Genomic DNA, 25,764 nt, shown 5'->3' on the forward strand with positions numbered 1-25,764 from the left:
ACAAACATTTTGCAGAATTAGGGCTGCAGGAATACATTCAGAATTATGTCCATGTTTTCACCATAGACTTCTAAATCTACCCTACTTGGGAAATACCTGAGGGATGAGGGGTAATGTAAGGTGATTAATTGAAATTACAAATCTCTAATCCCACTTAGGTTTGAATTCTTGCAATGAGTACTGCCATAAAAGAGGGAAAGGGGAATTTTACGTAAGTATTAGTAAGTATCCCAGAGAACTACCCTTTGCAGCTGGTTTAAAAATGAAGGACTGATAGAAGATATTAATAGACTTGTCTAGAACTGAAGTAAGCAAAATGAAAGGCAGAATTTCCATAAGAATCATTTTTCTATCACCAGAAAATTTTATACTCAGACAGATTAACAGGATTTCCTTTTCAGAGATAGATGCATCTATGGTGAGCAGTACACAATAATCTAAAAATATTATAAGAGAGTTATCCTTCCATAACTCATTGTAACATCTCTAGCTTCTATATAAACAATCATCTAACCCAGTTATATGGGTAAGATTTGTGTTGCTATGACATTTTAGCATTATTCCAGGCTCAAATTAAAACACTTGCACTTAGAAAGCATAGCAATATGATATATTAAATTTATTATATAATATAATAACTTGTCCTGCTTAATCCCATTATAGTGTGATACAACTGCCTTCTGGATTCTTAAATTCACTTAAGGATCCCTGCCTTACAACCCAATAACTTGTAGTTATATGATCTCAAAGGACAGTTAAATTCAGTAGATATACAAATTTCAGTTGGGAGTCAATAAAATACCATTTTGTTTAAAATAATTGGTTAATTTTCATGACATTGCCGCACACAGTTCTTGAAATGTGCTAAGAACTTGTTTTTTTTTCACAGCAGCAGATTAATCAACTTCACTGCCTGGGTAGCAATGCAGAAAAAGACTTATTTCATATCAAACTTCCTCTTTTAGCTCTAAATCCCTATTTATGTTGCCTCTCTCTGCCACTGAAGACAATGAATCTCAACATTGACTTAAACATGAATGTGATTAAGACACTAGCAAGTGCACACTGGAACCCAATGAAATAGATATAGATTTCTTTCCATCACAGACACAGAATATTAGATAACTGCTATTTCTTATGCATATGATTTCATCATGAGCAACTGTGAATATATACTGATAAAATAAAAATCTACCTACAGTTGACAGTGTTTAAACCTAAAGACCTTCTAAAATTCATTTTTTATTTAACCGTAAAGTAGATTACACTTTCCTTCTCTTACAATGGTCTAAAAATAGACTTCTTTTACTGACCATATTTTGAATGTAAATACGTAAGCAAGGGGAAAAAATACCAGTGAAAAAATGAACAGATATTTCAGAAAGGTTTCGAAATCTGCTAACAAGTGGCCACCTCCCTCTAGAGCAGCTGCTGTCTCCATACTCTTTGTACATTACATTAAAATAAAACATATGGTGGTGAGAGCTGGCAAGCACCACTTCCTTCCCTGTACTGTTTCAGCTCAAAATCTATATGCCAAAACTAGTTTCCTTGCAGATTGCTCTTGACAACCCTTCGCAGAAGCTGCTGGCTGTTAAAACTTTGTACTGTGCTGTATCTACATTTATTGTTTGCTGAAACCTGCAGTTTATGGCACCTGGAACACAATTAAAAGGATTGCACAAAGAGGCTACTTTTGAATAATTAACTATGAATTACTTAATTGACTTGGTGAATGAAAACGCTTTGACACTGTAGGAGAGAAAGCCTTTGAACTGTGATGTGCTAAAAGAAACTTTTGAATGCATTGTTTCTCAAGAGCTCAGTGAAAGGTCTTTTGCTAGTCACAAGATAATCTTCTACTGGGAAGGGACTGATCCAACATACTCCTCCAATAAATACTTCCCACTGATAATTGTATAATAATTTTAATTGTTTCTTTCAAGTCTTTACATTATTTACATGATAATAATATTTCAATTGTAAGTAAATACTTTCATGTAAAACAAGTGCAGGCAGATGTAAAATAAATAGTTGTTATAACTATCAAATCAAAATAGGTTTCTAGGTCAAAGTACAGCAGTATTATTCAGGTTTAAAAATACCAACCCCAAAAGCTAATATTGACTTAATACTGAATTTGGATTACAAAATAAATTTTCAAAATGCTTTCAATGGAAATTAACTTGCTAGTAAAGACAGGTTAAGAGGAAAGCAGGATAAAACTGTGGGCATAGCTTACAGAGGTTCCTCAAGTTTTAAAAATACATTAGGAAATTATAAGGCTTCCATTTAACCATAACACTCACTAAACTTCATTTTCCTTATTGCCATTTTTGATGTAAGAGGAGAGAAACTGGCAAAAAGATCCAAGTAGTCTTTACAAAACAAAGTGTTAGGGTTTCATACATTATATGAAGCTGTCATTTGTTTCATGTTATGTTTTTGTGTTCCAGAATGATGATAATTGTAAATGTATCAATTTTATTAAGATAATTAGCTTTGCTAGATTATATCCATATTGAATGCTCTGTTTCAAGTCCATATACAAGAGGCAAACAGATGAAAATACATTTTTCAATTTAAATTGTGAAAAAAATCCACTTTATATTTTATTTACAGAGTCACATAATGGTTGAGGTTGGAAGGGGCCTCTGGAGGTCATTTTGTCCAACCGCCCTGCTCAAGCAGGGCCACCTTCAGCTGCAGACCCAGGGCCATGTCCAGGCAGCTTTTGAAGATCTCCACGGAGGAGACTCCACAACCTCTACGGGCAGCCTGTGCCAGAGCTCCATTACCTGCACAGCACAGAAGTGCTTCCTGACCTTTAGATGGAGCTTCCTGTGTTCCAGTTTGTGCCCATTGCCTCTTGTCTCGGCACCGGGCATGACTGACAAAATCCTGGCCCCATCCTCCTTGCCCTCTCCCTTTGTAGACATTGGAGAAATCCTCCCGAGCCTCCTCTTCCTCAGGCTGAACAGTCCCAGCTCTCTCAGCCTCCCCTCAGAGGAGAGGTGTTCCAGTATCTTAATCATCTTTGTGTACCTTCCTTGGACTCTCCCCAGTGGCAAAACCTCTCTTATACTGGGGTGGCCAGCACTGGACACAGCACCGCAGGTGTGGTCTCACCAGTGCCAAGGAGAGGGGAAGTATCACCTCCCTCAACCTGCTGGCAATACTGCAGCCCACAATACCTTTAGCTTTCTTTGGTGCAAGACTTCATACCAAGTATAATCCAGACTCTGGATGCCAAATAAAGCAAATTCATTTGCAGTATCTTCTCTTTCCTTCTATACTGCCTGTTCACAGAGTATTTATTGTTCTCTAGCTTCATCACTTCTGCATAACTACACAGAAACATAAAGATAAAGTTTGTCTTGAAAGAGGCTGGTTTTTATGTGCAAAGATTCTCTTACAGATTTTTTTTTCCACTTCTCTTTATTGTTTTGAAAGCTTATTTAATAATCTTATCTGACTTTTCTCTTCCCAGACAATACTGTGGAACTGGTTTTAATTGAACTTCTGCTTACATTATAGTTTCATCTCTATCTCAGTACCATAACATACTTCTGGCTTTCTAGGCAGACCACAGCTGACATATTAATTATCTACATGACTAAGATTATATTATTTTAACCAAGTGCAAACATTTTATTAGAATTCTTGAAAGATCCTTTTTATAGATTAAAGCAAACAGCATCTTGAAGATAAGTTTTACTACAAATAGCTGGCATCAGCTCTGCACTATCAAAATGTTATGAATTCACTTTTATAACATCTTTATTTAGGAATAAAAATAAGTCTGTATCTTGTGGAGATTCTGATCTTTGCTACTCTTGAGCACAAATCTAGAATAATATTCTTAACTTGAGTGATAAGGAAGATCACGATTTGTCCTTGGACTGTTTGGAATTTTAAGAATTTTTTCACATGAATGAGTAATAAATTGACTCTGCTTTACACAGAGCACAGAAAGCAACACGTTAAATTACAGACAATGCTTTCTGTTAATATATTTGCCATTTTACAACTTATAATCACCACTGCCAGGTACAATACTGTTGAAATTCAGTTAAAGTCAAGTCAGTTTGAATTGAGGTCAGCATAAGGGATTGAAAAAGAACTGTTAACTTCTTTGAGCTGGTTGCGTAATCGTTTTGGCTTCAGAAGAAACAGACTCAGTTAACCTTATGTACCATTCTGATCTCACTCACTGGATTTAAAGCCCGACATTTAAAAGTTTAAAGCTTTTCTTTTTTTTTTTTTTTTCTTATGAACACTGCTGAGTAGAATTACGGAATCACAGAACAGTTTAGGTTAGAGTAACAGAAGTGTTCTTGATCACTTATACGATCCCTTTCTTCATAAAATACACACTTACAACATCTCTGTAACAGACATCAGGACATGGAGATTTTGAATTAAAAATCAGTCGGAAGCACAGGATTAGGAGAGAAAAATGTGGTTATACAGATGTGTATTGGCAATCAAGCACTTCAGTGGTATTCTCTAGCATAAGATAAGACTAAAAGAGATCATAGCTCCATGCTGTTACCTCAGGTCCTGCTGCTGTCCCCAGAGAGCAGAGTTCAGCACCTGCCCCTCCGCTCCCCTCGTGAGGGAGCTGCAGGCCACCATGAGGCCTCTCCTCAGCCTGCCGTGCTCTGGGCTGAACAAACCAAGGGCCTTCAGCCGCTCCTCCTGTCTTGACTTCTAGAGCCTTCACCATCTTTCTTGCCCTCCTTTGGACACTGAATTTTTATGAGTTTTATGTCCTTCTTACACTGTGGTGCCCAAAACTGTACACAGTGCTCAAGGTGAGGCTGCACCAGGTGGATCAGAGCAGGACAATCCCTTCCCTCGACCGGTTAGCAATGCCATGCCTGATGCACCTCAGGGTATGGTTGGCCCTCCTGACTGTCAGGGTACAGTGTTGACTCATATTCAACTTGCTGTTGACCAACGCCCCCAGATCCCTTTCTTCAGGACTGCTCTCCAGCTCCAGTTTGTACATACAGCCAGGGTTGCCCCTTCCCAGGTGCAGAGTCCAACCCTTGCTCTCTTTCATGCAGTTGGTGGTTGCATAGCCCTCCAGCCTGTCAAGGTATTTCTACAAAGCCTCTCCACCCTTGAGTGAGTCAATAATTCCTCCTCATCCAGTATCACCTGCAAACTTACTCAGTGTGCATTCAAGTTCTGTATCCAGATCATTTATAAAAACATCAAAGAGATCTGCCCCCAAAATGGAGCCCTGCAGAGCCCCACTAGCGACTGGCCTCCAGCCTGATGTAACCCCATTTACTATAACCCTTTGAAGCTGACCCATCAGCCAACTGTTCTCCCATCATATTGTGTATTTGTCTAGCTGTATGCTGGACATTTTGTCCAGAAGAATACTGTGAGAGACAGTATCAAAAGCTTTCCTGAAATCCAAAAAGATTATATCTACTGTCTTCCCTCAGTCAACTAGATGGGTAACCCTGTTGTAAAAGGAAATTAAGTTAGTTAAGCTGGGCTTTCCACTCATAAAACTGTATTGACTATGACCAATGACTGTGTTGTCTTTCAAGTGTTTTTCAGTAACTCCCAAAATAATCTCCTCTATCATTTTACCAGACACTGAAGTGAGACTGATAGGCCTGTAATTACCAGGGTCTTCTTTCTTGCCCTTCTTGAAAACTGGGACAACATTTTCCATCTTCCAGTCAACTGGGACCTCTGCAGATTCCTAAGACTATTGAAAAATAGTTGAGAGAGGTCTTACGGTGACATCAGCCAGGTCCTTGTGTACCCTGGGATGAATCCCATTGGGCCCCATAGACTTATATGCATCCAAGTGAAGCAGCAGAGCCCACACAAGTTTGGGATTAGCTGGGAGTTCCTGCAGTGCAGTCCAGTCCTCCCAGCTCAGGGCTCTGGGGGTCCCAGGGCCCATCATCAGTGTTAAAGACAAAGACAAAGAAGGCATTATATGTCTCTGCTTTACTGACATCCCTATTTGTGAGGTGACCAACCTCATCAGTAACGAACCAATGTTATTGCTGGCCCTCCTTTTGCTGGTAAGAAAACAGAACAAAAACAACAGAAAAGCCCTTCTTGTTGTCCACCACAGTACTGGCTGGCTTCAACTCTAATTGAGCTTTGGCTGCATGAATTTTCTCCCTACAAAGGCAAATAAATAGCATCTCTGTAGTCTTCCCATGTTGCCTGACCTCACTTCCAGTGTCCACCCACTTTCGTTTTCAGCACAAGCTCTAGAAGATCCCCACTCTGCCAAGCAGGCCTTTTGCCCTGCCTGCCTGAATTCCAACACTTTGGAATTGTCTGCTCCTGTGCTCTTAAAAAGTGATCAGCACTGATGGACCCCAATACCTTCAAAGGCAGATTTCCAGGGGACCTTAGTAATTTGTCCCTGAGCAGCCTGAAGACATCTCTCCTCATATCCAGGGTTGAAGTTTTGGTGGCAGTCTTCCTCCTAACACCAAAGATTTTAAACTCAACTACTTAATTGTCACTGTGTTTGACAGCTGCCAATTGCCACCAGGAGTAGGAACAGAGAAAAGTAATAAGTGGATCACAAATAAATAAATAAATAATCTGAAAAATTCACCATCCCTGTCCTGTATTGATGTGTCCCAGATTTCTATTCTGAAATTATTGGAAAAGGAATAACAGAGGTAATTCAATATTTACTCCTTTCAACAGCTTATTCCTTTCACCTTCTATCAGCCACAAAACCCTAATATTCACAGCAGCTCTGTTTGTTGCGAAAATGGCCACCAAATAAGTCACCTCCAGTTGTCACTATTTACTTTAGGCACCAGCAGTCACCATCATAAGCCTATCAAAATCAAAGCAACATATTCCAAATCCTGACTGACAGGTGCTGATTTGGTAGCCAGTCTGACACATGCTCAAGATCTAGACAACCTAAAACAAAAGCACTTGAAACATGTTTCAGCGTTCTCAAGAGAGATCAACTCTGAAGACTAAAATTAGAAATGTAAACAACAACATTGTTTAATAACAAAGTTGTGCATTTGTAAGTTGTTGTGTAATACTTGTGGGTAGTAAGGCTGCCTTTTCACTGAAGTAGCTTCCGTATGTCCTTTTAATTACTACGTGCTGAACACAGCCAGCAGTCTCACATCACTTAGATCTCTGTGCTACAGTAAAATCGTAGTTTCAAAGTATATCTATCTATATATTGCATTTCAAGCCTAAGTCAGGACACTAACTTACTGCCAGTTCAAATTCTTAAAGCCATAAGATAACCTTCACATCCCTCACAGTTAGAGATCAACCAGGACATCCTGCTGAGCTCAGTTACACTGTCTGAGCAAGAAACAAGTAGCAGAGAAGCAGATGAAAAGAGTCCCCTGTGACTGATCAGACATAGACTGCACCCTTTAGCTGACATGAAGCAGGCTGCTCAGACGAGTGACAGCAATGCTGCTTGACACTGCCGCCCAGCACGGACCCCACTCCTATTATTTAGCAACCATTAAACTAAAAGATCTGCTCAAAATTCCTAGCAAATTGGTTACAGGAATTTTTGACTCATTACTGTACAGGGAGTAAGAAACAATATGATTCTACAATAGCTTCCTGTACCAGATTAATATCATAAATATTCAACATCTTTGCCTATTCTCTGAAGACAGACCTGGAAATGATATAAAAATTTAATTATTGCAATACTCTGGTATTGTGTAATTTGCATTGCTAGCACTTGTGATGGATATAGGTTATTCAAAGAAAACATTATATAAATCCTGCATATTTTTAACATCTCTTGTAATCTCAAATAATAGCAACACAATCATCGTATAAAAAGGGGCCAGCTGTAATTATGCAATGTAGCAGCATGACATTTCCTATCAGCACGGCAAAGTTAGGGAGTGCAGCAGTGATGTGGCTCAGTGCATATGGACTCATGCTTGTTTCAGCTCACATAAAAGGAACAAGGAAAAAATGATCCTATCCATAAACTCCCCCAAGAGTGATTATGAAAGGTGAAATCATGCATGAAGAACAGACTGAAAGGCTGGTGTGACAGCCTCTTTACTCCCTCTCTGATTGACTGTTACCCATTTTAACATGCAAAGTGAGCTAATAGTTTGCCCTTAATTTTAATAGCAAATAATTAAATTGCCCTTTTAGTTTGAAGGACAAATTTATGTTTGATTCATTTGAATTAAAAAAAAAAAAAGTATAAGTCCAAAAAATACTTCAGCAAGTATGAAATTTCTTTCCTCTTCTCACTAGTTAAATGTAGAAGACTGATAGGTCAGTCCTGTACACATTTTTCACAGAATTGCAAAATACTTGAGGCTGGAAGGCACCAGTCTCTCTTTTGGGAGACCATCTAGTCCAGTGCCGTTTCCAAAACTCACCCTGAAAGTCCATGTCTCTCCTGTACCAGGAGCCCAGCACTGGGCACAGCAACCCAGATGTGTCTCAGCACTGCTGAGCAGAGAGGAAGGATCAGCTCCCTTGCCACGCTGGCAGCACGCTGGCTGATGCAGCCCAGGAGGCCGTTGGCCTTCTTTGCTGCAGGGATTGTTTCCGTCTCCCAGTCAACTTTGTGTCCACCAGGAGCCTCTCAGCCCTGCAAGCGGCTTTTCCTCCTCCAGAACATAATTCTGCATTTCCCTTCACTGTGCTTCCTGAGGTTCCTGCTGACTCAGTGCTCCAGCCCATCAAGGTCCCTCTGACAGGCAGCACATCCGTCTGGTGTCACCAGCCACTCCTCCCTCCTTTGTATCATCTGCAGACTTGTGGGGGGAGCACTTGGCCCCATTATCCAGATCACTGGTAATGCTAAACGTTATTGCCCCCACCTCATGGATCACTGGGATGCACCACTAGAAACCTGCTTCCAGCTGGACTTTGTGATCACAATTCCCTTAGACCAGCAGTTTGGCCAGGTTTAATTCCACTTTACTGTCCACTCTTCTATTCTGTATTTCCTCAGTCTGTTAATTCACTCTCAAGGACAGAGGATGGAAGTTAAAAATATAAACAGAACATTTATATTATCTCCACATAAATTTTGAGACATACAAAATGTTGACACATAAGCAATTTGCAGTGCTTATATGAATACATTACTCCTAGGTGCAAAGATCTTGTTAGCATTAATTAGAACAAACTTGTTCTATTTCCTTCAGCTTCACAACCAGAGAAATACTAAGTGGGGTACCTACAGTAGAAGCAACATTCAAGGTAGTTAACAAAGCTAAATTTAACTACATTTATCTCTGTAATTAATTCAGCTGGGCCCAGAACAAGGCTTTTGTTTGTTTGTTTGTTTAAAATTATGTAAATATTAACTGATAACATTTTGAAAGTAATAATAGCTTTTCACAGAGTCCTGCACATGTTACTGAATAATATTTATTCTGAGGAACTGACATTCATGTTATGCTTATATATCGCAGTTCATTAGTGACCCTGCAAGCAGATGTGCTGCATGAGTTATTCCTTTTCATCTCCTAATACATTTTAGTTCTCCAATTCAAACTTTTTCATTTTGTGATAGATATTGTATCTGTTTAAGGTGTCAAGAATTAAAATACAAAGTTGGATATAGTCTAATTTAAAAAATAATAATAATTTACAAAAAGCTCTGAATTCAAAACCACAGCAGTTCATGGCTGAATTTAAACAGAGGCACATTTATACACCACGTTACAGCACAAAGAATGAATTCTTAATAATCATGAGTGACACCACAGAATAATTCCAGCCTCAGTGTTTCCAGATTAAACTGAGTTTTATACACAGACATTTTTTCTTTGTGTTTTCCCCAAAACAGTTTTGATATATTTATAATACCGTAAGATCTTACTTGTCTGTACAAAGGGTCTTTCCTACTGTTATTGATCAAACCAGTATACATCTTCTATTATAACCTATTATCATCGCATTACAATTTGACACTCAAATTTTGAAAATAATACATTCCATTTCCAAATCTGAAACACTGAAAATCTCCACTCTTGTCCTTTTGCACAGTCCCATTCACAGGGAACTGGCAATTGTTAGATTTATACTAGTGCCATTCCAGCTTTGTTTAATTGCAACAAGAACTGTTGACAAGTAACCTATATAATCAAAATAATTAGACAAAACAATTGTTATTAACTTACTTTAATTAACAACCAATTTACTTTAAATATAGTCTAAGTACAAGGTTTCAATTAATGCTAGCTATAAAGATGCAAGAGTATGTTTCTCCCCTGTTAAGAATGTCTTCAGAACACAGACCTGAGTGACAAATGTGCCATTTCTAAGGCAAACTCACTATGATTAAGAACAGATTAACAGATTTCATAACTCTCTGATAATTTGTTCCATGCATTTGGGAAAAGTTTGTTATATTTTCATGAACCACAAATAAGTTGAACATTTTTCTTCAAGTGGAAAAGAGAAATTGCACTTAATTGCAGAATTGTAATTGGTACCTCCATAATGACAACCAAGCATCTGCTACCTTGTTTCAGATCTATAAAACTAAGGGTTTACTGCATGCTAATATTAGACTGGTTTCATGAATTGCATGAATGCTTGCAGACATGGAAAACAGAGACAGGAGACAAACTACATAATGCTGAGTTGATCAGATAGGGAAAATTTGGTTTCAAGAAAGCTTCTGCAGCTTAAACATTTTGTTTCCAAATTAGAAAAATGACTAGGGATTTGTATGTTTTTGCTAACATGATTAGAAATGATGCATCTGTTTTAAGGCTGAAACCTCATCTTTTATGTTTGAGGAAGGATCAATACACTCTCTTCAGTTGTTGCAATGAACTAACTAGCAACTGTCTATTTGGAAAACATCTTTTGAGTGATTCTGATAAATGCTACCAACAGTATGTTTCCTAGCATTACAAGACTCTCTCACCCAGGTTGCACATGAAAACTCAATGTTTCTGACTATGACATCAACAAAATTTCAGTTAGTCCTCCTCCCTTTAAATTAACTTATAAATTCCTTATCAAAATTAATCATACTTTTAATAAAAAACTCCTCTAATAATCTGAAGTGTATCTCATGTGTGTTTTCTACTATTCACTCTATGTGAATTTCAGCCACAAAATAATGAAATGCAACCATCCATTCCATCTTATCTAAATACACTTTTAAGTTTACATAATCTTCTCTATGCCTAACTAGAAGCAAGAAGAAAATCTTGTACTGTGTTGCAGATATTAAGTCATTGTTTTAGGCTAATGAATTGAGGGGGTGGGGGATGGGGGGTGGAACAGTGCCATGATGTGAAAAGTCGGTGTTAGAGGGCTGTGATGATGATCATACTGTACATGAATTTCATCATTACATCAAAGAACAGAAAATTCTTGACCTTTATATATGAACGTCAAAAGCTTGAATTTCAACAACATAAATAGCAGCATTTACACGTAGCTGTTCTGTGCATTCAGTCTTCACCTGCACAAAACTTACCAGTACTTTGAATTTTCCACTTCTGCCTTTTAAATTTATCTCAGATAGGAAAACTGATTTTCAAAAGACCAAACTAAAGCAAAAAATCAGTGTTAATACTCACTGAGTTTCTTGTTGCAGCACTATTAAAACAATTTGTATAGTTTATGGAGCCAAATTTAGTAAGTGTAAAGCAAATCTAGGCACATGAAACATAAGAGGAGATTCTTTTTCACTTAAGCTACTAATTATAGCCCATCATAATTATAGATCTTCTCTGTCAATAGGACTCATTTCCAGAGTGCGCCAAAGAGTTCTTCAAGCATCCATTTCTAAATAAGTCTAAAAAGATTAGCAACAGCCACTTTGTTTATCATACAAAATGTACTTGTCCTCTTTAAATCTATACTAGCATGTATCCACTGAAATTATTTTTAAATTGGTTTTGGTTAGTTAGAGGTTGTTTCTCGTTAAGCAAATGCATGAATTCAAGTGAATGTAATAGAATATAATACATCATAGATGTAATAGAATATAATACATTATAGCAATGCTTATCTAATATTTTCAGTAGTGTCTGGTTTGTTTTTTTTTGTTTGTTTTGCTTTTTGTGTGTGTGTGGTGTATTTTTTTTTTCCATGATTGATGTATTAATGTTTCATATACTTTATAAATTCAGTCTCTCTCCTCTTCAGGACACCAGGAATGATGCTTTTGCTGGAATAGCAGACTGTGAGACTGCAGCCAATTTTCATCTGATAATTCATTCAAAAAAAAAAAACAAAACAGTAAGGAAATGATGGAGAGGTCAAACATCTTGTCTTTCTTTATAAGAAAACTGTCTAACAAAAGCTTTTTTCTCACCTTTTAGAAACAGAAGTGGATATACAACCTCTAGCAAACCAGCATTGAACACTGTCAGTCCTTCCCCTTTGTAGTGAAGGGAAGCTTAATTCTCTGCTCACTTCAATAAAAAGTAGAAACCACAGAAAAATAACAATGAATGGAACACTTTAACACACTCAATACTTTCATCCAGTATTATGAACACCAAGCTACATCTACTACCCAACACTCATTTGCGATTTCAGATAGAATTAATGTCCTGATGTGTCCATAAAGACTTGCCAGCAGTGCATTCTTTTGCTGTGCACATTTGCACTTACACATGAGACAGGTTAGCAGTAGTAAATACTAAAAACATCTTGAATTTTTACAAACTTCCTTTTAGAAGCTTATTTTTTCCATGCAAGATGTCTGCCAAGAGAGTTCTGTCATTCCTTCGGTGATGCTAGGGAACAATATAGTTCTGACTACATTAACATACCCCTGGCAACCTTTCCTTTGAAAACCTTCAGAGTTTCTTCTGCCAGACTCTGGCTGGGAAAATGACTGTATGTAACAAATGCCTTCTGTCCACCAATGTCACAGGCCTTTGAGAGTCAGTGCCCCACGCAGTTTGCTCACAATGTGTGGCTACAATTCTTCAGAATCCCGTCCATTCTTGAGATTTTTCAGGTTTATTTGGCACTTCTAACTAGCAGAAAGGCCATCATTTTTGGACACCTTCCCACACTCACTTGTAACTAATATAAAAATATGACTGACTGGAATGCAGGAGGGCCAAGACCTTCACACTCAAGAAGAGAAAACTGGAAGTTGAAAGAAAAATCAGGAATGGGGGCTATCTGTGAAAGAAAGCAGGAATGAGAATTTGAAGCATAGTTTTTTATTTACTGAGTATTTAATACCAGCTTTCTAGGACTCACTGTGACTCGAGTAAAAAGAAGAATAATGTTTTGCTGACGTGAACAGAAATAGAAAAAAAAATGTAAGCACAATTTAATTCCAGAAGAGCAATGCCAAGTCAATTTAAAGTCTTTTTCATGTGTACAAAGTAACTCCTGCACATCCATTGCTCTGAAACTAGCAAGTTATTTTATCACATACTGTATTTCTCATCTGTTGTTCTTCAGTCACTGCTTCAGTTTTTTGTTTGATTGTTTGTTTTTCCAAAGGAAAATACACCCCTTTGGAGTTTTATGAGAATAAAAATAAAACTTACTACAAACTGCATAGTATATATTATATAATTATATTACATATACACCAAAGAGAATTAATGCCATATTTCATTAAACGACATTATGAGGTGATTCATCCTCTGTGTTCTGTTTTTGTTTTTGTTTTTTTTTTTAATAAGTCTGAGTATTTTTGCTTGGTTATGAAACCAATACCATTTATATAGAGCTGGCATTAAATTATCATGTGAAATTATTGGCTTTCTATTCTTGATAAAGAGCATAAAGAACATCTAAATTAAAACAGATTACAGAATATTAAAGTAAGCTATTTCACAGAATCAAGATATGCCTCAAGTGTTTTATACCCACTTATGTAAAAACAAAAGCTCCCATCAAGAAAACATGCTCCCTGATAATATCCCATACAAAGTGTTAACACTGAATTCTAACCAGCATATGAATCAGCTCCAAAGTGTGACAACTGTTTCCATAAGGTATCATAGGAATGAAAAGAAGTATGCATTAAAATCATTCACTGTGCCAATACATCTTATTACATAAAAATAAAAATAAAAAACTGGGGTCTAAAATTTATCAGACAACTATGAGTAGTATTTAGATGAAAACACCATGGAATACCATGCAGGGAAGGTGACTTCTAAAGCCTGCTTGCATCTACAGGTATGTTTGGAAATAACTGGCATTTATCCCTATAAGTGAATCATCCTGCACTGGTTCAGGGAGTGGAAAATAAGATCATGAAAGTAACATGAATAACGTAAAAGAAAATCCTATGCAAGAAAACAGGAAAAACATTGTATCACAACAAGTTATATAAAAAAAAAAAAAAAAAAAACACACCTAATTTACTCATTTTCATGCAAGCAAGCAGAAAAAAAATGCTAACATTCTGGTAACAAAAAGCTTCCAAGTGACTGTCAGTCCTGCTTATAATCTTGCTGTGATTAATTATTCTAACAGGAATAAACGGAATCTGCAGTTACCAAATTGTGAAGGCAAAGGCCAGTATGAGTAAGGTTTTATGTATCTGTTTTCTCTAGCATGAAGAAAGAAAATAAAAGAAAATAATTTGTCTTTTAGCTATTACGTCATACTACACAGTAGAGTGTAGGATTGTTTTATTCATCCATCTTCTCTTCACGTGTTATTAGGGAGGACAGTCACACCTTTCTTTGGCAGAAAAAGAGATATGGAACAAAGGAAAAGGCTGACCATACTGTGGGGAAACCTGTCTTGCCTCTGACAACCTGGCCACAAATGAAAATAAGCATCCTTCCAGAGAGTTTAACAATGTCAACAGCAGATTCACAGGATGACCCTGCTCTGATCTCTGCTTCCTAATCCTTCTTTGCTTAGGTAAATCCATCCCACAGACAAGTGCCAAGGAGCTTTCCAGGCAGCTGATGCCATTCTAACCCCTTATACACAACTCCCCAGAAATGAGGCTTTATTATAAAATGCTTTCAGCTAGCAAGACAAAGCGCTTGCATCCTGACAGCAGAAAGCGCATGATGGATATAACAACATGTCCTATGCTTTACACAGTCCAGTACTCTTTTCTAAACACAGTTATTTCAGTTATTAACTCAGTAGCTAATTTAGTGAGAAAAGTTATATTTGTACCTCTTATTATATAAAACTTCAATAGCCAGTGATGTGTGAATATCACTACTCTTTGCTAATTGCCATTCCTAGAAGCAGAGACAATTAAGTGCATGATTATTATCTTTAATAATTATTATTTACACAGTAAATGATATGCACGCTATAAATTATTTTTTTCTGCCTAAATTATTCTGAGAAAATGCTTATCAATCACTTTAAGAAAAAGTTTTAAAGACAATGTGATTGGGGATTGTGTGTGTGTGTGTGTGATGGTTGTCTTGCTTATATAGAAAAAGATACTTTGCCTGCATTGTCTGGTCCCATCTATAATACATCTGCTTAATACTTAAAGGGGTCTTATAAAAAGGATGGACTCTTTACTCGAGTAGATAATGATAGGACAAAGGGGAATGGTCTTAAACTAAAAGAAAACAGATTTAGATTAGAGGTTAGGAGGAAATTCTTCACTCAGAGGGTGGTGAGGCACTGAACTGAGAAGCTGTGGATGCCCTATCCCTGGAGGTGTTCAAGTCCAGGTTGGACTGGGCCCTGGACAACCTGGTCTGATGGATGGCATCACTCCCTGTGGCAGGGTGGTTGGAACTGGATGGTCTTTAACCAAGCCATTCTATGATTCTATCATTATTATAGCCATTTAACAGTTTGAAAAAAAAAAAAAAATCTGAAATAAATAAATTTACCTATAAGATAAAAATTGCACCTATGAAGAAATAAATCTTCAAAATCACTGTAGAAATCAATGCAATCAAATTTTAATCAAATCAAATCAATTTTAGAAAAGAATTCACAGTGCACTTCATTTGCAAAATAGACGGAATGGGAAAGTTTGGGTAGAGCTAGAAAAACGTTTTCATAGTCTAAGCAACTGGTCTGCAGTATGTAGAGAAAAAGCCCCCCAGAAAGCTATCTCAGAAGTGAATTGGGGAACACTACTTCTATTTTCCATGTCATTCATCAAATTAGCATTAACCTTTTAATTTTAAATGGATCAAACGCACCATTTAACTAGAGAGTCAGAAATGCTCAAGAGAATATTTTAATGCCATCACCTGTGCACTCAGAAGCATAAGAATTAACAATTTCCACAAATTTCTGTTACTAGGACAACATGCTGAAAGAAGCCAATGAATGTTTTACTGCACCACAGTCACATTGCTTACTGACTACTTAGGAATTACTGACCTAAATCCAGCCCTACTGAGATGGATTCTGCCACCCTGAAACATGCTAAAAAAAAAGTCATTTTGCCCAGATTTTCTGCAAAGCAGATTTATCTACATGCTTCTTATATCACAAGTTTAGCAAGTTTTTGTACACCTAAGACCGCAGAACGCAAAGGGTAAAACCTGGAGCAGGGCCCCAGGAGTTCATACAAACCTACTTGTTCTTTCTGAGACAGTGAATAGCTACAAGCTTTGAAGTCCCACAGCAGTTCAATTTGCCAGCTAAGGATTCTCCCCTCAGCCTATTTTTCTATGCATTTTCTGGATAGCTTTTAAGCATAAATGAGGATTTTGTCATTCCCAATGTATTCCACAGGAACAGTGCAGGAAAAGGATTCATGCCTATTCCTCTTTCTTGCCTGCTGCAGAGCCAGATGACAGTAGCACCAAAGCAGTGCAGTGCCATGATATGGGCTATGTTGCAAAAATGCATTCCAAACGTTTCTCACAGTTTACTAATTTCTCTTTAGGTAAGGATAAAACCTTCCACAGATATAGAACAAAAAGGCTGCCAAAAACCTTCCACAGCTCTATCCTGATGCAAAATGGCTGCCCAAAATGGCGGCACTGCCTCTGCCCCCTCGCTCAATCTTAAACCAAGATACTGGAATCTTGACACATTATCTAAATGTGGAATTTATTTTTGAGCATTGCCAAAGGAAACAAACCTGAGACCAGAAAACCATTATGAAGGATGGCCTCAGCTCAGATAGACACCAAAATTAACTCAAATATCTCCATTCCAAAAATACACATGTAAACCTCCCTGTGGACAAACCTTACAATCATATGTGGAAAAAATGATGCAGTAAAACAGGGACGGCTGTACAGCCGCGGAAGGAACTGCTGTTTGTGTGTGATACGTGCAAGTGCCACTGCTGCCGTGCTCTTTGCATGGCCTAACCAACTCTCTTCCTTATCATCAGTTTTACCTTCCCCACCCGCAGTGTGCCCTCATTGTGACATTCTGGAGTTCTCGTTCCTTCTCCCACTGCCACTCCTTCCCCAGAGCTGAGCTGCTTTCATACAGGTAGCCCAGCCCTGACTGAGAACAGATGAATTACTGATCTTTTGCTCAGACTTATTCAAGTCAGCAGCTACAAATGCCAGTTTTGTTTGCTGCTTAACAGTAATGGTAGGTATCTAAAGAGGGAAGAAAATAGAATTTAGGCCAGGCCATTTACTCAACCTTTTTCTTTTTTCCCCTAACCACTTCTGTCCCCATTTCTTTTCTCTCTCTCTCTCACACTCTCTTTGTTGTTGTTATTTTTATTTTTAAAGTATTTTAATTTGGAACACTATTGGCATTTTAACTTCCTTGCTTAAAACAAGACCCAACCTGAACCTCCATGTCAATTAAAACCAAATGGTAATTTCATTCGTATTTTAACACAAGAAACAAGGACTTATGAAGAGGTTTTAGGAAGACCGTAAGTAAATGTATCTTTCCAATTTCAACTACCAAATAATTTAAAAAGTTGTTTGAATGATAAAAACTATTTTCTCATGGTTCTCCTCTGAATAAAGAGAATTCTAGTGACATCCAACAGCAGTTTCATTTAGCGTGATTGCCCTTGGCAAACAGCTGCAATAAAATATTTATATATTTTTATATATATCTTTTGCTGTAGCCTCAGGAAATATAAATTCCAAGGATTTTCTGCTGATAGGTATAGCATAATCTGATTGGGGGTTTTGAGTCTGGTGTAAGAAATGAAACACAATTTTTAATTGTTAGGGTCCTCTATTCTATTTTGAAAACAAGAGTTCATATAAATACACAAAAGTATGTATATGCAGAGATAAAAGGTCTGTGTTCTGTGAGACAAGAATTAGAGAGCTGCAATCAAATTGAAAAGATATTTCCATCCTCTTTTCACTCACGGATAACTTTCTAAATTAATCTGGAGAAATGTATGGAAAAATCCATAAATTAACCTACCACTTATGAAGTTTTTTTATTAATTCAAACTTCCAAATTATCCACATTCCTGAACACAACTTTAAATCTTCTGGGAAGGTCTTACTATATTGAAAGTGACGGAATTATGAAAGGTAAAAGAAAATGACTGTGAATTTCTGTTGGCAAAATAGTACATGTATATAAATTATTCCTGAGAACATTTTTCCACTAATTAAAAAAAAAAAAAAAAAAAGAGAGAGAGAGACAAGATGAAGTATTTGATAAATGAAATCCAAAGACTTTAAATTTGATGGTTTTATAAAACAATTCTATAAAAGAGAAGTAAATTTTGTACTTTATATACCCCTTTTAAGACTATTTCTGAGGGGAAACTAATGTCTCCCAACAACCTGGATAGCTGTACTACTTTTGGATGCAAATATATTCCTCACGAATAAAACGAACCATTCCTCTGGCTACTACATCCATGTTCTCAATACACATGATATATTTTCATTTATTCCTGCAAGGTACTATTGTGCTTTTAAAATCTTACTTTATTTGTGCACTTTAAAAACCTTATTTTCAGTTACTTTTACCATTTCACTTCTGTAGAATGCCATTTCTTTTTATGGTTCTCACATTATGGGTTACCTACTTGTTCTGCCAGCCTCCCTCCACCCCTCTTCTCCAAGAAGGTATAGTGCATTCATTCCACTATTTCTGCGTCAGACAATCAGTTAAAAGAACTATTTATCTTTAACTAAAAAATTTTGTGCCAAAACTTCTTGAACTGCTTTCAGTATAATGACATTAGAAATTTAGTTACACTTTTTTAATACAATCTTTCATTATATATGCATGAAAAAGTAATTACAGAAAGCAATAAGATGAATTAACACCTTCCTTTTTTTCCCACTAAATCTTAATGGCTGAGTTTAATGCTTAAATGCAGCTCCATCCCACAGGTATGTTGCACATACCCCTACAGCTAGCCCACTCCCTCAGCGTCGCTCTCTCCCCCAGCCAAGTCCCCTTCTCAGAGCAGCTTGTGGGGAACTCCTGTTGCTCCCTGCTGGGAGTATTTGGGGCCCTCAAACTCATCGTCACAGTCCTGTGAGTAGAGGTCTGTCTGAGTGCACAGTGAAGAGCCTCATCTGGAGCTAGGGTAGGAATGTAACTGGAGCTTGGGTGCAGGCAACAACCTGGGTATCTTCACTATCTCCTTAGAGAGATGTTAATGTAACAAGCAGGTGGGTTTGTGGTATACCATAAACAGGAAACATACCATTTTCTCTGTTCTGAATGCAATAAATTTGTCTTTTTTTTCTTTTTCTTTTATTTTTTTTCTTTTCTTTATTCACCCCTTTTGTTCTAATCAATAGATACCTTTTTGTCCAATAGGTTGTACCAGATCACATTCATTACTTGACTAACATCCATGTGTAAACTATCATATGTTTACTTAATTTCATAAGTTGGCAGAAGGTGTGGAAAACAGTGAATGTTTTGCACTTTTCAGTGACGTATACTTCTTTTTCCTTAAAGAGTCCCAGCTAAAGGGTATCAATACATTGTGCTAAATACTATGCAAATGCAGTAAATGATACTTCAGATCTTCAGAACTGAAAACAGCCTTCCTAATACTTATCCAGATATCCACCTAAGCACAAGTAGTTTTTTTGCTCCCTAGGCACTTCTTAAGTACCTAATGAAATGCCTGTGTTAGATCACAGTAACTGGTTCAGCTGAGTCTTTCCACTGGTACTGAAAATCACTCTATTTAATGCTAATTGTGATCTCTTTTAATAAGAACATACTATACCCATCTAGAGAGCATGTCATCTTTGCCCTCTGACAGCTTTCAGGAAATTAAAAGGATAAATACTCTTATAATTAAAATGGAATTTATGCAAGCAAGAGCTCGAAACAAGAGTCAAATCACTGGTTTTAGTATATGGACTCTATTTCATTACTGCTCCATGATATTTGAGATCAATGTACCTCTGCTCCAAGTGCAATCTAAGCATTCCCAAAATGCAAATTTTGTTTTCAGAGTAAAAATGCTTTACAAGCCTTATCACAGCTCATGTGCAAAAATGTATGAAGTGCTGTTTTTACTTCCATGGGGAGGGGGTGGGGAAGCTATATAAAACATTAATACTGGGTGAAAAAAAGACTTTCTGGAGAGCAGCTTCACATAAACAGCATAAACACAGCACTAAAGTTGCTCTGAGGCTAACAGAATGCAAAAGCAGCTCACACAATAACTTAATCCTTGGAAAGTGTTAAAAAGAACTATATATAATGATGCTATTGTTTAGTTAGAATAATCTGTGTTTGATCTCTCAGGGAAATTCACATCTTTTATTACAAGCAGTGATATTATTTTCTTTTTATATTTTTATCAACGGTTCAATTGCCCCTTAATCAAACAATAATGCAAGAGGGAACATTTCTCATTCAGCACAGTATCTTGACTAATTTTACGGCCCCATATGTGATTACTCTGAACAGAAGTTCATGCAATGTGCAATTTACAGTGTACACGTAACTATATAACTAATAATAGAATATGTAAAATTCAGTCTTTGTGACATAGCACTCATATGCCCTTTGGGTTTGAGCTGATATTCACAATTTGATTTAACATGCCCTAAGAATGAGTGCATAAGCATGCATTCAGTATTAGCAGTTAGAAAAATAATTCAGCACACTTCATCCTGGAAAAAAATATCCCTTATGTATTTTTTACTATAATTATGATTTTTAATGAATAAGGGCTTTGGAGAAACACAGTTTATCTTAAACTTTAGCTTAAGCTTGCTATAACAATAACTCCTCTGATATTGGAGTATTCTCATGGGGTCTATACTGCAAGGCTTGACCTTATGATGCTGTTATAAGAGCTAAAAAATCCCCAATAATTTTATACAGATGAGTTCAAGTAGTCATCTGATATGCAACCAAACAATGGTGATTTCCAGAGAATTTCACCCATTTTTCAATTTTTCAGAGGGTTGATCTCTGTGCAAAGCTGTAAAAGAACTGAAGTGGTGAAACACTGACTCCTTTTAATAGGCACATACCATTAACTTTAGTGATAAGCATTGAGTCTTAGCTATGGGGAAAGTAAAAAACAACACCACTATGTTGAGACCACAATGAAATTTTAAAACTACTATTGACAAGAAATTTTTCTGTCAAATGAAACTACTACCACAAGAGAAAGAGAGGACATTAAACATATGGCACAGATGCATCCCTTTGGAAAGTGGTCGAATACGTTACCACATCTTGCTCAGAAACTTGAACTTCTTCTGAGATTCAGAGAGCCTGAACTTGTAAGGAAGTTGAACAAAAACACCTCATTACTGTGTTTGATCTCAAGAATGCAAAACAAGCAGCAGCAAAACACAAAACAACTGAAATGCAGATGATGCTGAGTCTTACTCTCCCAGTTGTACCTGACTTACTACCAGCCAACCTGCCTGTTCTGTGTCACATCATCTCTCAGCAATGAGTAAAATTCTGCCAATGTTGGTAACATTTTACCAATGCACTCCCAACACTGAACTCCACAGTGACAGCTAGGACTGATGCTGGTGACTAGCATTACCACTGCAGCAATTATACAAACACAAATGCAGACATCTGCCTATTCTCCTTCACTCCTATCTGTCGGTATTACCTTGTCTTAACTCCAGTCTGTGTACTGAGGCTGAGTTTGGTCCCATTTCACTTCCTACAGAGGGAAGTACCCAGAGGTACTGGGGCTATAATTATGTTAAAATATATGGGTATATTCCTCTCTCCAACAATCAAATTATGAAAACATGCATTTACTCTGCGGCAGAAAAATATTCTTACAAATTTTTAAATATGGAAATTAGATTTCAAAAAGCCACTGCCATAAAATATCCACCCAGCATTTACACAGAACCTCCCAAAATAGGAAGGCCCATCTTTCATTTCATCAACCCTGCTAACCTGGAGAGACCATAAGAAAAAGAAGAATGAGATTGAGGATTCAGCTGGGAACAGGCACTGTTAGTTGGATCCTCACAGCTGGAACATGTGTAGCTCCTGGGTATCTGAATTTGAAGTCAAAAGCAGTAGCTCAAACCTCATTTGACTACAACTACTTCTCCTTGCAGTGCAAGAAAAGAGGTGCTCTCACATTGCTGGATGAATTCAGTTGCAAGATGTCAACAAACATTATCTGTCTGAGCTGTTGGAGCCATCGTGTCCACTGTCAGTGTAAGAAGTAGGTCAAGCTATCTTAGGCCTGGTTCTCCTCACATTTCCCTTTCCAGAGAGCTTTCAGTGAGAACTGAAGAGGAGGCACATCATGGCACAGATGACTGAAGGGTGCTGAAGTTGTAGTCTCACTTCAGATACTAGCCCTAGTTAAACAGTTTGTCCTCAGGAGCATTCATTTCAAAGCACCTTTGCCACAAACACACTTCACACGTTTGCTTATGTTTTCTCTAAAAATTCTTCTTCCAAATGTTGATTGTTACTAACATCCAGTTAGCATTACTAACTGCATTAACTTCAGTTAATTGCATTAACTTAACTGATTTAACCAATCCCATTTGTCTTATCAAAGAATTAGTTGAAGATTCTTAGACAAAAATAATTTTACACACATGAAGTCTCAATGAAAACTAGTTTTGTAAAGTTACCTGTATACAGATTAGACCAACCCAACCTAAAAACAGCAGGAGTTTTTAAAATATAGCATGGTCTTGTATGTACAAGTATAATCCTAATCTGAAAAACAAAACAAAACAACCACAAAAACACATACACACACAAAAAAAACAACCACCCACACATAAGACAAATAATTTTTACAACCTGCTCTCATTTTGAGGACCTCAACAGTATTTAACAATTGATGATCAACAGGACGTTAAGAAATTAACAACGCTTAAAAAAATATAACTCCTGCCATGTTTCATTTTAGTGACGGAAAGCCCAGCTTACCAGAATTTTTGTAGTATAAGCACTGTTGATAGCGATAGCATTTACCAGCAATTCAAGGGTTTTGGCGGGTACAGAATCTGGGTCAGGGATCTCTTTGTAGTGGACATCACCGACATAGGCTTGGACGACTGTCATCCGGTTGGTTGTTAGTGTCCCTGTTTTGTCGGAGCAGATGGCCGTAGCATTACCCATAGTTTCACAAGCATCTAAGTGGCGGACCAGATTGTTGTCCTTCATCATTTTCTGAAAGAAAGCAAAATAAAATACATTCAAGATTTGCTTTGACAAATCTTAATCAGTTATGCAAAGGATAAAAACATATATTCAGTCTTGTTCATTAGCATGTAATGCTCAGCCAGAACTTTAATTGGTCCAGTAATAAAAGTCCTAGTTACAGACAACCAATGATTATCTTGAAATAATTTTGCTTGTGATAAAAAGACATAGAATAAAATAAAATATATATATGTGAAAAAAGATGGAACTAAGATATAGGTAGAACAGAATAAATTAGCTAAAGTAACTGAAGATAACAGGATTTTTTTAAACAGAATCATTATAGTAAATATTATAAAATTATGCATTTTTTTATATTTCCTTTTGATTTTTTCTTTCAGCTGAACTCCTAAACATAAAGAATTAGTGTAATTAGAATTAAAACTAAACATCAAGAGTAATTAGTAGTGTAAATTAAGTTACCTATTAGAACAAAATTTGTAACTGCTGTAACTGCACAGAATATGAATTCTTTGTGAGATATTATCCTCCAGACACATTCTTATTTTAACCTTGAGTGTCTAGTCAAATATTTCATCCTTCTTTTCAATACCATGTCCAATGCCAGTACGTTATTGTGTAGTACATAGAGCAACTACACATCTTGAAAACCAACCAAACCAACCAAGCCAAACCACAGCAACAACAACCCCACCACCATTCCACAGTGCAGATTTGTCACAAGACATACAGTCTTCCTGGAAGCAGATGTTATCCTTGTTTATATGTTTTCATTATTAAAGAATTCTGTGCCCAATCACCTGACCCTTACTTTCAGAACACTGTCTTACACTTTCAGGGCACTGTATCACCAGTTGAAAGCAAATGCATATTACAATTTGATACTGCAAATATAGATACACATGGATGTGTTGTATTTACTGGGTGAAGGGCATAAGGAGAAGGGGAAATATTTTTAAAGCAGCTACATTCTCTTCTAGAAAAATCACATTCTTGAGTATTTTTGTTAATGATATTTGCCTAAAAAATAAATCAAGCTATTTCTTTGTGATGTTTATGTTATTTTTTTACATGCTAAATGGAAATAAACTACAGAATTTTCATTGGAGATTCCTAGAATTCCTAGAATAAGGCCAGTCTGAATAAATTGCTAAAGCAATCTGAGAAAACTCTTATACTGGAGTAATCTGTAAGTCCGGTATTTTAATCCTCTTTAATTTCCTAACCAAATCATTTACATTAACTACAAACATCCACAATCACATTTAAGAAAAAACCTTACTTTATTTGAAATAAAATAATAATAATAGTGAGAACTTAAAATCCTTGTTAAAACTTTTTACTATTGTAAAAGCCAGTTTGAAGACAAAGTTATTTTATATTAAAAGACTGGAGTATTCTCAAAGTAAACCCAGCTCAATAAATACCTGGTAGCTATGTAAACTAAGTGGATATTTCTACTGTTTGAAATTCCTGCATTGTGTAGTTTTAAAGATGCATATTGGCTTGTATACATATTTTCATTTTTGTCATAAACACTTTCAAAATAAAACAAAGTAGTACTGTACAGAAATGTCACTCTCATTAACATTTTAATGGCATTAATTTACAGATCGACTTTAATCAAAGCTGATAAAAGCTGAAGAACAATGTACTAGCAAACTCAACAGAAAAGTATTATTTTCCCCATTTTTAATGTCTCTTACCTTTACTGAATAAGCCAGAGAAATAGTGACAGCAAGTGGAAGTCCCTCAGGAACTGCAACCACAAGTACAGTAACACCAATAATGAAGAATTTAACAAAATACTGAACGTAGACAGGAGTGCACTCAGGCAGCCACTGTTTCTTTTTGACCACAAAGGTGTCGATGGCAAAATAGAGTACCAAAATGATTACAGTGATGGCAGACATCACCAAACCTGAAAATAAAAATAATCAATTACTATGAAGAAGCAAACCCCATATAATCAAAAACATGCAATTAGAAATTTGTATTTGAGTTTCATATGGAAATATTTTCTTACTCTACATGAGATTTTACATTATCACTACTACCAATAATAGTAAATCATACAATGTAAAGGAAAACATTACTATAATATATTTACAACATAAACCATTATTGTAATACAATTACAATGGGCATACATTCCGATGAGTAAAGAGACTCAATTCAGAACAGCAGGATGCTGCTGCACCATTTCTAAGCACCATCTCAGTGCTGCCTTTAAAACTTCCCGGTAAGTCTCGAGTCCTGATGATTAAGCCAAGTTTTTCAAGTTTAGTA

General features: G+C 36.7%; 1 protein-coding gene across 1 annotated transcript in view; it reads right to left on the reverse strand.

Moving 5' to 3' along the window:
* ATP2B2 (ATPase plasma membrane Ca2+ transporting 2) overlaps nucleotides 1-25,764 on the reverse strand; it is a 124,046-nt gene that overhangs the window by 49,738 nt on the left and 48,544 nt on the right. Inside the window, exons 9-10 of the mRNA XM_032194226.1 lie at nucleotides 25,182-25,396; nucleotides 23,239-23,481 (exon numbers count right to left, since the gene is read on the reverse strand). Of these exons, the coding sequence (XP_032050117.1) occupies nucleotides 23,239-23,481; nucleotides 25,182-25,396 (458 nt within the window). The remainder of the gene's footprint in view (nucleotides 1-23,238; nucleotides 23,482-25,181; nucleotides 25,397-25,764) is intronic.

The sequence above is a fragment of the Aythya fuligula genome, chromosome 10, assembly GCF_009819795.1.
Source record: "Aythya fuligula isolate bAytFul2 chromosome 10, bAytFul2.pri, whole genome shotgun sequence".
Lineage (NCBI taxonomy): Eukaryota > Metazoa > Chordata > Aves > Anseriformes > Anatidae > Aythya > Aythya fuligula.